Source organism: Rhinolophus ferrumequinum, chromosome X (genome assembly GCF_004115265.2).
Source record: "Rhinolophus ferrumequinum isolate MPI-CBG mRhiFer1 chromosome X, mRhiFer1_v1.p, whole genome shotgun sequence".
Classification (NCBI taxonomy): domain Eukaryota; kingdom Metazoa; phylum Chordata; class Mammalia; order Chiroptera; family Rhinolophidae; genus Rhinolophus; species Rhinolophus ferrumequinum.
This window is the reverse complement of record NC_046284.1, coordinates 115,521,824-115,535,311: the sequence shown is the minus strand read 5'-3', so window position 1 is coordinate 115,535,311 and position 13,488 is coordinate 115,521,824. Positions and strand designations below refer to the sequence as shown.

Below are 13,488 nucleotides of genomic sequence, written 5' to 3'. Positions count from 1 at the left end.
AATTCTGCCCCTCCACACACATACACATCAAGACTAGCTCTTTATTTAAATTTCTTAAAACTACATTTCATTCTTTAGTTTCTTCTTTTAAAAATATTACACTACTATTACTTAAGCAGCAATTATGTGCAAAGTACTATGGCAGATGAGATACAAAAGTAATCAAGACAGAAAATGGGCCCTGCCCATAAAGGGAAACGGGATCAAATATATGGTGATGGAAGGAGAACTGACTCTGGGTGGTGAACACACAATGTGATATATAGATGATGTAATACAGAACTGTACACCTGAAATCTATGTAATTTTACTAACAATTGTCACCCCAATAAACTTTAATTTAAAAAAAAAAGGAATTTAAAGTTTTACAGTTTGGAGTTAAAAGCCCTGATTTCAAATTGGAGTTAACTCAAGTACCTGTCTATAATTAGTTAGCTATTAAATTACAATTATACTCACTGGAAAGAAGTACGGTATACTATAAACGTGTATACTGGGGGAACTTGACCTGATCTTGGAGGGTCAGAAGTCTCCATAAAGAAGTAAATTAATAACTGAGATATGAAGGATGTATGGGCATGAAACTAAGTAAATGGGAGAGTAGGGCTGAAGAGAAAACAGCACAGGTAATGGGAGAGCATGTGCGTGTGTGAGGTGATAAGCCAAATGCTGTGCTTGAAGAACTGATAGGATGATGGTGAGCAGGACCTACAGGGACAGGAGTAGAATCCTAGCTAGGCTCATGGGGGAGGCCAGATGACACCGTGCCTTACACGCCACATATGGATTTTGATCTTTATTCTAAAAGTCAGAGGAAGTCACTGAATGGACACTGAAACAGTGGAAAGATGATGAATGCAGATCAGACTTGTGCTTTGACAACTGTGGCTGCTGTCTGGAAAACAGGACTAGAAGAAAGCAAAAGTAAAAAACATGGGAACAAGTTGGAAAGCTGCTGAAATAGTCCAGGTAAGAAATACCAATAGCATGGAATAAGGAGCTGGCAATAAAAATGGAAGAAAGTTTGATAAAATTAAGATAGTTAGGAGGATGGGTTGACAGAATCTTATACTTTAGTACTAAAAACCATCTGCTTTATAGTCATATGCAAACATCATGCTGTTTTATTTTTCATTGCCTTAATATCCTTGACTTTTTAATTTGTAAAACTAATGTAATGAATAATAAGTGTTTGTATTCATTTCCTAGAGCTGATGAAAGAAAATACCACAAATTGCGAGGCTTAAAACAACAGAAATTTATTGTTTCAGTTCTGGAGTTTAGAAGCCTGAAATCAAGATATAGGCAGGGTCATGCTCCCTCTGAAATTTGAAGGGGAATCCTTCCTTGTCTCTTCCTAGCTTCTGGTGGTTTGCTGGCAGTCTTTGGCAGTCCTTAGCTTGCAGCTACATATCTCCAATCTCTGCCTACACTGTCACACTGCAATCTCCTTGTCTGTCTTCACATCTTCTTTTAAGGACACCACTTCATACACTGCTGACATCTTGAAAGAGATGAAATGTTTTCTATAGGGACATCATTTGGAAGGATTAGAGTACGCAAAGGGTGAAAAACAAGAATTCCACTCCTTTCCTATTCAAGTGATGCAGTATTTATATGGAATAAAGATGTAAGCTTTCTAGGCTAGGCAGCTCACAACTTTTCCTGAAATTCCAAGCTCTACTCAGTGATTCCCAGGCAATGACAAACACTTCAGAGAATCTCTAGACCTCCTAGAGATGTCTCAAAGAGAAGCTACTTAAGGGTTATTTAAAGAACTGACACTTCATTTCAGAACCCCCAAAATATGAATGAGCAATGGTAAATGCAATAATTCAGGAGAGCGGAGGTTCTAACAAAGATAATTAAAAGGAAATAAAGAAGAGAGACTCGGTTATTAGATATAGTTGGAGGGAAGTAGTCAAGAGATAAAACTTGGCTGGGGACATCAATCAACTCTAAGAACCTGCTCGTTATAGGATTAAAGATAACATGGCCATGATACTTCAATTATATTAACAAATTTATATTTTGATTGAATTGTACATTTATTATAATCTTATTGTTTTGTAATCAGTGCATTTTGTTAACAGCCAGAGGACATGCACTATTTTATTACAAACTGACTCTAAGCTGAATCGTAGTGAAAGAGCAAAGGTTCTGGAGCTACACTGGATTGGAATCTCGGCTCTGTTCCTTAGTAGCTATGTGACCTTGGGTATGTTATTTAATCTGTGTGGGTCTCAGTTTTCTGATCTATAAACAAGAGATTGTTAATAGTATACATCTTATAGCAGCATTGCCTAATAGGACTTTCTGTGGCTATGGAAATATTCTATTCTGTGTTGTCCAAATGGTAGCCACTAGCAACATGTGGCTATTGAAGATCTGAAATGTGGCTAGTGCAACTAAGAAACTAAAATTGTAATTTAATTTTAATTGATTTAAATATAAGTTTAAATAGCCAGTGTCTAGTGGTTACTGTCCTTGAAAGCAGTTTTATATGGTTGTAAGGATTATATGGGGTAGGCATTGAAATCAATGTCTGGCATACAATAATCAATAAATGTTAGCTATTGCTACTTCTCAGCATGCCACATCATAAAAAAAACTGGTTTGCAAGTGTGGGCTGCAACTTTCTTCAACTCTTTCCCTCAGTTCTGTGGATAATTATTTTTTCTACTGGTTACAGTTCTAGGTCAATTCCTTCCCCTTCCAGGTGGCACCGACTTGGGAAATCCCAGGCCAGTCTTCACGCCAAGCCCCACCTCCCCTTCTTGGGCCCAACACATGTATTTCATGTTCACTGTCTCTGAAGATTTTGCAGACCATCAAGAACACATTTGGCCCTGGCTCCCTTCAGATGTTACTCCCTACCCCCACTCCTAATGTTTTTACCAGAATCTTTCAAATGTTAGAACATATTCATTTCCTGTTTGGATAACTTATAAGAGGATTATATTATCACACTTGACATAACCAAACTACTCGGTCTTTATAAATCTTAAAACATCTCACCAAGCTTACAAAACCTACACTAAAAATTCCCATAACCTTGTTGTTGTTTCAATGAGGCTAGAATGAAGTTAGAAAGGGTTATGTTTGCTTCCCTAGTATACATTAAAAAGCAACCACTCATATTCTAGCATATATTTGTTACCTTTGAAAGTACTGCAAGCTCTGAATTAATACTCCTGCACATCTCTTGATAGAGGAATCCTACTCTATTTCCAAAACAGATCCATAATATCAAATCAGCTTTTCTTAGCACAAACACTCCCAGAACAATCAAAATTGATAAAGATTTCTCTTCCAATTGGACAGATATAGCTGACGATATGAGAACAGTTGTCAGGAGAGAACTGCAAGCCTGAATTCTTCTCATATCTAAGAAACACGATACATATGGTCCTGACATTTATAATTTTTATATTCTAAAACAGGAAATATGGAGAAATAGGTTAAATAATCTCACATGTACCTCTCACCCGATGAGGAAGGCATAATGAACAAGTGGCCTGGTAATACTAAAGGGAAGCTAAGGAATAGAGAAAAGAAGATAAAGAACCAAAAAAACAAAACAAAAAAAACCCCAAAATACTATCAGATAGGAACTAATCTGAGTTGTAAACTAAACAAAATGAAACAGAGACCCAGGATAGAAGCCTAGCAAGCCACAGAAAGGTGGTGCGTGGGCAGAGGCTGAGTGGCTCTTTCCTGCTCTGCTTTAGCAGAAACAAGCATCCTGTCTCTGTAGTAAACTCTTCCTGTCCTGGGACTCCATGTGACCGGCAGTCAGCTTTGTTCTCTGGGATTCTTTTTCCCATTTCTTGCAGTGAAAAATAATTTCAGCTCCAAGTAATAGAAAGGGTGGGATTTAGGTTTGATCAGCACACAATAAAACAATTATGCAGTCTACAATGTCAGATTCATTCTAATGCCTAATTTCCTGTGATTATAACTCTCAACTTTTTAAATTCAGGCCACCGACTTCCAGCAGGACAGGAAAAGAGCCTCCTCTTCCTCACCAAAGAACCAACTCCTTCCCTTCAGTCCGATTAGGCCCAATTTAGGTCTTGCGCCCATCCCAGACCAGTAACAGCTGCCAGGGAAATGTCTTGCACTAACTGAATTAGACTAGTCAGGACTAACTTCTGTAACCCGGCATGGAGTCCACTTTCCCAGCCATATGTATTGCGGGAAAGGAAGTTTCTTGAATAAAATGAGAGTTCTAGTATGAGAAAAGGGAAGAAATTGATGTTCAACAGGCAATCAATGAACAGAGCACTCTACTTCTCTCCCACTCGTGCCTGGGTACCTAGTGCTAGATGCTTTGGTTGATTACCAACTGCACACTTTAGTGGCCTATAACACCACTTATACTTTTGGGGTAAATGACTACTGCTGCGGGAAAATGGACAATTAAAGATGAAGTCAAAGATGCTAAAAGAATTTCCCAGCGGAACTCAGGATCATTATTTTGACCCACAGTTGTGCATACAGGTACTTTGTCCAGTGTAGCTGCTCACAAGTGTAGCACAGGAAAATCTGAATAGTGTGGGTACAGCAGGTGTCTGATTTTCTGGCCTTATGATCACTCACTGCCTGAGTAGTTCCTGGTACCCTACTGAATAAAAAGGCAAGAGAGGATTATCAAAATAAGGTCCTAGAAAGTAGCCAGACTATTAGCACTGTGAAGATACTTAACACAGTAGGATTTTATAGGATAGGGCCATTTGGATGAAGCAGTAAACAGTTCAAGTAACATATCAAGGAAACTCAAAAAGGGAAAACAGAACAAACCCCAGAAGGATTCAATCAGGTACACTGTTTATGGATTAGCACTCTTTCAATTGCACCATACTGTCTTTAGCAGGAAAACCTAAAGTTCTCTAGATGGGGTTACCCAAGAGCATCCATACATTCCATTAAAATGGAAACTGATGTTTTTGAAAGTTTGAGTACAAGGAAGAAAAAAGGATATCTCTCAATATCTGATATTGTCCAAGTTTTAGGCAAAAAGAAAGGGAGGGAGGGAAGGAGGGAGAGAGGAAAGGAGGGAGAGGGACAGGGAGAGGGAGAGGGAGGGAGAGGGAGGGAGAGGGGGAGAAAGGAAGGGAGAGGGAGGGAGAGGGGGAGAAAGGAAGGGAGAGAGAGAGAGAGAAATAAGAGACAGGGAGGGAGGGAGGGAGGGGAAGGAAGGAAGGAAGGAAGGAAGGAAGGAAGGAAGGAAGCTTTATCAAGACAATAAGATTCACTTGTATATTATTAGAATTCTTAAAGGGTCTACTGATTTTGAAAAATTTGTAACAAGGGTATGGGATCAAGTTGCTTGCATGTACCTGTTTAATTTGGTTTAACATTTTTTTTCATACTGGGGACAATACTAATAATTACACTTGATGGTTTGCTGTGAAGGATTAAAAAATATATATGTATCAATACGGATATGAATGTGTATGTGTGCATGTGTGTGTGTGTTTCAAGCTTACTGTTTGGCATATAGTTGACAGCCAATGAATGTTACATTTCTTCCCCAACCTAGCCACCACATTAAATAATGTCACACCTAAGCTGGCTTATGCACATTCCTTAGTTAAGAGATCAAGAGGCTGACAGAAAATTTTGTGTCTGAAAATTGTGGAGTGCTGTTCCAAAACAAAACTTGTTTTCACTTCAGCAGTGTGGATTTGGGAAGGACTGTAGTTTTGAGGGGAGCCTCACATGTTCACAAGGTCAGCGGTCAGATGAATATGCTCAAAGAAGCAAAGAGATAACTGAATCATGAAAGAACGGCACGGACATCATTTCCTCAAACGCTGGCTTTTCTAATTTGTATTAAATAGAAAAATACACTGAAATACCAGTCTCACTTATAGAGGTCATTTGGTATATCTAGATTAATACCTTTTGGCTGCTCTTATAAATAAAAAATAAGCACCATGCTATTTTTATTACCCTACCTTTCCTACAGAAAAACTATAACAATTAAATTCTGTTTAGTTTTGTGACAGCCTCCATCTTCCAATGCAGTTCTTGTATTTTATACTCGGTTGTTCTTTCAGAACACGTCATGGACAGTTTCAATATACGAGTATATAGACGCGTACTATTTCCAGATTTCCACAATTAATCCTGAAATTATTCTATTTCCACTTCCAGAAGGTCTGACATATTTTTCGTTGACATTTCATAGAAATAGAGCTGTCTCAATTTGCAATGGATTACTAAAAAAAGAGCTAGCATATTATATGGACAATCATAAAAATTGAGACAAGAAAACAACTTACAGTCTCTAAAACCCATTTGCATCACCAGATCGAGCACTTCTAAGGCACGGGGGGAATTAGCACTTGATAGCTGCAAGCATGAAATGTCACTTTCTATAATCATCTTTATTTCTTTCAATTGAGCTGGAAACTTCCATCTCACTTAAGGAGTTTAGAGCAAAAAGGATCAGAAACAATCCTTTTGGCCCATATCCTTTTATGTTTTTTATCTCTCCTGACGTTACATTACTCCAAAATTTTTATCCCCCCACCGAAAAGGAAATAGGTTGAATTTTTGCCCCTTGAAATGGCTCATTGGACCCCTTAAAAATCACTTCTTAACTGAACTGAATTTTCACTTATTTTTAAATTTCTCGGTTCCTGAGAAATGCCAAATACCATATTCTTTAAATTATTTTAGTTAGACTTTTATATTTTAGGTTTGCCTAGAGTGGAGTTTCAGATGGCTTAAAGGCATTTTCAATTTGTTTTTTAAATAGTGGCCTGTGAGGTACGCTTAACCTTTGAAAGAGAGGTGCTTCTCAGAGAAATGCCCTAAAATTTCCACATTCCTATAGACTTACACTTTCAGAGATGCTTTCTAATAAAATTTAAACAAGGGTTCCAAACACTTTCATTTTAATGGTCCCACCCAGACACTCCGCCATTTAAGGTTCCACAGGAGCTTGCTGTTCACAGGGAGTTGTGAATCCAGACAACCTTGTTTATCTGTTTGAAGTTGATTTTTATAAGCTGTTTTACTAAGCAGAATCCAGTAAAAGGACTACTTAAGTTTTTTGAAGATTTAGACCAAAAGACTGTCAGATCACCTCTGTCTTCACTTCAGCGGTAAGTCTAAGGCAGGATCTCTCAACCTCAGGATTTTGATCGGGGTCATTCTTTCTTTGGGGGCATCCTGTGCAGATCAGGATTTTAGCAGCAGCCCTGGGCTCCAACCACCATATGCGAATAGCACCCCTGCCTCACCCTCCCACTCCTCAGTACTTGTGACAATCAAAAAATGTCCCGACAAGCCAAATGCCCCCTGGGAAGTGGTGGGGGGGAGGCTGGAGAGAGGAAAAAGCGCCCCTGCTGAGAACTGCTACCCTAAGGCATGCTATTTATTTTGTGCATCATCAAAACCTGCAAAATGCCTCAATTTTTATTCTTACAAAGGATGCATGTGATGTAAAATGAAAACAAGTGGAACTAAAATGTTCTGGCGGGGTAAACGTACTTTAAAATCTAATCAAATTGAGATTATAATTATAAACCAGTCAGTTTCTGTGCAGCAATGTCTGATTTCAGCTGAATCTCAGCTAATTTCAAAGTCATTTCTCTATAAAGGGTACCACTCACTTTTAGGTTCGTCCCCAACGTTTGCTTTTCTCTCTGAAATTCTTCTCTGTAGGAGTGGATGTTTTCCTTTCTGTCTGATAAAGCAGCCTGAGTGACACCACTCTTTTCTTTCCTTGCTTCACACCTCTGTATCAAGTTGTTTTCAACCTTAACTAAGGCAGAAGAAACAGAACCCAGGATAACCAATTCTTTCTCCAAAGCTAACGCCAAATGATCAATTAGGAAATCCTCACTTTCTAATTTTAGATTTTTGAAGGAACAATTTGTAGGGAGAACTTTGATGAGATTATGAAGGCACTGAAACAAAACTGTTTGATTCCTGGAAAAAAAAAACACACACACACAATATATTACAAAACTGGGGATAGCACAAAGCAATTGTGTACAACATACTGTAATAATCAATTACTATTCATTTATAAATACTCTAGCAATGACTAGAAGCAATTATGCATGCTTGTGACCACTGATGTAATTCAGACCGCAGCAATCAAAAATATGTATCCTACGCCAAGTCAGTTAATACTGATGAGGTTGTTTCCTGAGTAATGTTTTTTCTCTGAGTAATAAGACTAATATTTATTTTTTAAAATTTCATTGTGGGGGAGGAATAAGGGAAAATGTTAAAATAATCATTAGGCCCTAATCAACCCAAAATATTTTTAAAAAGCCAAATACAAACATAAAATTAAAACAGCTTCAGTTTTTAAATGAGGCCACCTGTCCATTGTTGCTACAGCAGGCAATGACCCGGACATGTCCCACTACGGCTGGCACAGAACTCTGCCGTGTGGGATCACTGTCGGACAGCACATTCACCACACACATCTACCCTAACTCTACTGGACCAATTCCCATTTCATGTGCATTACCTGGAATAGACTGTTAAAATCCCTTCAAATGGGGTCCTTTGTTTCCAGTTGAAGAGTGTCCCACACAAACTTTCTGGCCCTTTACAAAGGCAAATTTCTGGAAATCCTTTGATTACTTCACATTTCATGTGTTCTAAGAGCCATGCCTTCATTGAAGTCAGGGCATAGCTGGGAGATGTGATTTGAAAACAAGTTTTGTGCAATACTGCGAGAAGTGCAAAGAGATCTTCCATGTGTTCTACAAGAAAAACATGTCATAGGCTCTGTCATTAAACTCTATTATCACATAAAGAGAGTTCTTAAAAATTTCTGATTCAATTAGGTATATGATTAAAAAGTACCAACAAAAATTACCTATGGGATTCTTTGGAAATGTCACTAGGTATTTCCCACTTGAAAAATCTTCTAGACTTAAAGAAAGTCTGCCACACGGAATATAACGATGCTGAGAACAGTTACCATTTTCTCTCTTCCTAATTTGTAACAGCACAATGCAACAAAAATGACTGAATGTTAAAAGCGGCCAAAGAGGTGTTACTGCAGTAATTATCTGTACACACTCTTTCTCAGCTGGCTGTTCACTGACAAAGCTCTCCTCTTCCTCTTCCTCATGATCAAGAGTCAACTTGATCCTTTTTGCCTCTGGTCCTGTTTCATATGGCACTGAGCATGGTGCTGGAAAAGAGTTCCTACTCAACTTGATCACCCTATTTTGACACTTAATAAGCTGAAAGCTGGAGCTATGGGGTCGATCCACTGATACCGATAAAGTCACCTGGGTCTGGGACCTGTAAAACATCCAGAGTTTGATTTAGTCTAAAAGTTCATTCTTTAAAATCAAATAGATGCTTAAATGGTATACAAACAACAACAAAAAATTTTATTCTCTCTTTTCCTAGTAAACATCATTTCAAACGTAAAATGTATCAGAAAATGAAGCGTAAAAGCCAAACACATTTTTAAAGATCCTGTAATAACACTTCTCATAAAATAGGAAAGCAAAAACATTGTATAAATATGCTAGACTGTAGGAAAGTAATTTTTTAACAGAAAGAAATGGTAAATTAATGCTTTCATTTTATTTTTGAAGTAGGCCCCCCCTTCTTTTTACACAAGGAAAAAAACTACTCATTTTTAAGAGTCTATTTTCATAATTTAGAATGCAAATATCTCTAAATTAAAAATTGCATTTTATACTCTCCTAAATAACTTGAATACAATCTGCTTATTAATACAGAACATTATTTATCCCTCAGCAATGATAATATTTTGGATAGAAGAATATTAAAGTTAATTTCATCTGTTTCTATTTACATTTTTAATATGGCTATTAAACATTTAAAATTACATACGTGGCTTACATTACATCGCTGTTGGACAGTGCTGTTCTAGAGCATCAAGATAAAGGTATCATGTTAGAATTTACTTACAGCTTCAAAGAAGACGTGGTTTTCACTCCAACAACCAAGCTATCATCTATTACACGATACCATATCTTCTCTACTAGCTGTTCTGAATCTTGAGATTTGTCTAATAACTTTTCATCAGAAGTATGGACAAGATTTTCTTCTTTACCACAAAGAGTAACAAAACATTCCTTATAGAAAAACATGTTTAAATAACTAATTACAAAAAAATTATCAACTGTAGCAAAACTAAGAAAATAATATAAATCAGCTTTTGGCCAGGCCTTAAGGCTTAGACATTTTAAAATAACTTATAATTTATAATTCCTTATATTATAGATTATACGTAATTCACTAAAATAAAACTTATAAAACATATATAATTAACTATTTACTCAGATCAAGAAGCATAACCTGACTGGAAACAAGACAGATTATCCAACACAGCAGGGGTATAAACCTGCAGTCCATTTTGAAAAATAATCTGACAACATATACCCCAGGCATGCCAAAAACAACCCGATCTTATCAGTGATTTACACTAAACCTATAACTGTAAAGTTTTGTATGAATAAAACTGACTAAACTATCTGCTGACCGTTTAGGACTGCTGATCGATTATTGCTAAAATTTTATTCTTAAGGTCCATGCCATACTCACTAATTTCTACACACATATGGATTTATAACAAAATAGAAATAAGAGTAGGAAGAGGAAGAACAGGAGTAGTAATGATAATAACAACATTTTACACTTATTGAATGCTTACTGTATAGCAGGCGCTGTTCTAAATGCCATTCATGTATCAATTTGTTTAACCTTCACAATAACCCTAATACCCTAGGTCTGTAGTATTATTATCTACATTTTCCAGATAAGGAAAACCAGGCACAGAGAAGTTAAGTACCTTGCCTCAGGTCACACAGCTAGCAAGGGACACAGTGGGATTTGACCAAAAGCAGACTGGTTCCAGAGCCTATATTCTGTCTTAACCATTACTCTGTACTGCCCCTCCATGTGGTAATTACTGAAAAAAGATATGGGCACTTACTCTAGAGTGAACTAGGAATGGCAATTGTTCTAGTAGCTGTGAGATGTGAGGCAGGCTATTCATCCAAAACCTGCAGAAATTTTTACTGCCTGCCAGGACTGCTTTTAAAATTAACCATGTAAAGGGCCAAAATGGTGTCTTGCACACAGTGGTTTCAATGCATTAATTTCTAAACACGTCTTCCCCTTTTCTAATACTGGCAAAATTGTTGAGGTGAGGTAAGGAAGGGAAATGGGGAGACTTTTAACAATGACTTTCATGAGGTTTCCCAGAAAACTAGAACAGTAGTACAGAAATGTAACATGATGTGTCTCTACATTTGTTATACTAACAGAATCATATTTTGGCCCAAAATCTTCACATAGCTAAGACCGAAATACAGACATGAGACATAGACCATTATAAGAACGGCCAATCTAGAAGGAAGTCAGAGCTAAGTGCTATAGTGACCTGAGGGAATAAAATGCAGCAGCAAGGTTCTCTCCATCCAGCTGATTTATTTGTAATTTTGCTGTGTTGTCTTTCTCTTCGTGGAACTAATATGCATAAATACTATGTTTTATGAAGTCAAAGCAATTTTTGCTAACTTTCTACATTACCGTACTGGCATGAAGAACTGCAAGGTACCTAAACAGGTTCTTTTGATGGTCAACCACAAGGAAAATGAGAGTAAATTTATAAAAGTAGATACAAGGACTAAAAAATCAGAGCAATTTAGGGATATTAACTAGAGGAATAAATATCCTTTAAAATGAACTGTACAAGATATTAAAAGAACAACTATTATACTAAGGATGAAATTACGTCATTATCAATACAAGGTTAAATAATACTCAGTTTAAGAAGTCAGAAAATGTATAATTCACTTAGGAGTAATTTCTGTTCAAACTATACAAAAGTTTAGTGAAATATTTGTTAAACAAAAGGACTTATTCCTCCAGGTTCCTGATAACTGAGATTTTAATATCCTACAGAATAAGAATAATTTGCAAATTGGTAAAATATTGGCTTCTTAACCAAATACTTTTCAATGTTATAAAAGCCCACCATTATAATCCCTGCCACTTTGCTAACTGATCTATTGAGCAGCATTTTCTAACATATTCCCATACTCCAATTTAAATAACTCTTCAATAGCTTTCAATTCATAAAATGATAAAATGGTCACATGATCAATTTTACCTCCTCTGCACTTGATATACTATCTTCTTTCCCTTGAACCAGGTTCATTAAAGCTTTGCAAGATTTTAAAATAATTTTTTCCTTAAGCAAGAGATGCTGCTGTGCTTCCTGAATAGAAACCAATCCCGCCTGTAAAGTAGGAAGAACAATCATTGTCAGAGACATAATTTCAAATGAAACCTGACATACCATTAATTCAGGAAGGACTTTCTGCTTCATTCATTTTTCTACAGGAAAGCAGAGAATACTTCTCAGAAGAAAACTATTATATTTATAAAATTTAAGTCTAATTACAAAAGAAAATCACACGGCAAGTAACTGCAACAGATTTTACATATCATGTTGAGAGAATGCCAATGCATTAGCACCTGATTCACCACGGACTTAAGCAATCAATATGAATATGAATATCCAATCAATATGAATAAAAATCAAAGCTTATCAACACTCCTACCCCCACAAGGAAACTGTTTTTCTTCTTGCTGAAATAATTTCTGCTTCAAAAAGCAAAAGACATCATTATAAACAGAAATGGTCACTTTTAATTTGATACTATTTGAAATACTGTTCCTATAACCTTTATAGCAAAATTTTAAAAATAACATACAGCAGCCTCCAAACTGTCACAAGTTTATTTTTGTGCTAATAAACTCAGTGCTAGGATTGACTCTTAACTACTGGAGGAAAAACAATGGGTCTGAACTGGGCATAGAACAATCCATTCCTTTTATTGTAGCAGATAAATAGATTTCAGCACTAAGGACAAAACACTCATGAAATACATTTTGCCACTGAAAATTTTAAGTCATGTCGTTGTACTGATAGAAACTGTTTCACTTCAGATGGGTATCTGAGGCTGTTTAAGTATTAATCCAGCTTTTAATATAAATGTTTTTCTAGATTGAAAAAACAAAATGCATCCTGCTTTTGAATTCCTTTCTTTTAAATGATATTATAAGGCAGGTACATTTTTCGTTTTATCAATGAATAGAGGTTGGAGAGTGAAGACTGCATTATATTTTACCCCATTGGACAAAGTATGGTAAGTGCCTAGCTAATATTTTAAAACTTTGTACGTTGACCTAGTTCTGTGGGCTCCACATCATTCACACGCCCTCATCACTCACCTACTGAGTAATTTGTAATTTACGGGATGCGAGTTGTACCCCTCAGAGGTGGAGCAAACCTGAGACTGCTGGAGCGGTAGGGAGTGATGAGACTGAGTAGATCCATGTGAGTAGATTGACAATGAGGGCCCCCTCAGAAATGATCCATGCTCTCTCTTCCCTACTCCCCTCAACATGCCCCCTACTCCAGGACTAAATGGTGAATTACCAAAACTCTTAAAT

General features: G+C 36.8%; 1 protein-coding gene across 4 annotated transcripts in view; it reads right to left on the bottom strand.

Annotated features, from left to right (window-relative positions):
- Positions 1-1,248: 1,248 nt before the first annotated feature.
- FANCB (FA complementation group B) overlaps positions 1,249-13,488 on the bottom strand; it is a 30,276-nt gene continuing 18,036 nt past the window's right edge. For 2 of the 4 annotated variants that reach the window (XM_033119428.1, XM_033119437.1), the window contains exons 7-11: positions 12,140-12,268; positions 9,931-10,097; positions 8,855-9,288; positions 8,501-8,738; positions 5,228-7,947 (exon numbers count right to left, since the gene is read on the bottom strand). In XM_033119428.1, the coding sequence (XP_032975319.1) occupies positions 7,536-7,947; positions 8,501-8,738; positions 8,855-9,288; positions 9,931-10,097; positions 12,140-12,268 (1,380 nt within the window). In that variant the 3' untranslated portion in view covers positions 5,228-7,535. Of the gene's footprint in view, positions 1,527-5,227; positions 7,948-8,500; positions 8,739-8,854; positions 9,289-9,930; positions 10,098-12,139; positions 12,269-13,488 lie in introns of those variants that run through there. The other 2 variants (XM_033119458.1, XM_033119447.1) reach the window with 2 other exon arrangements.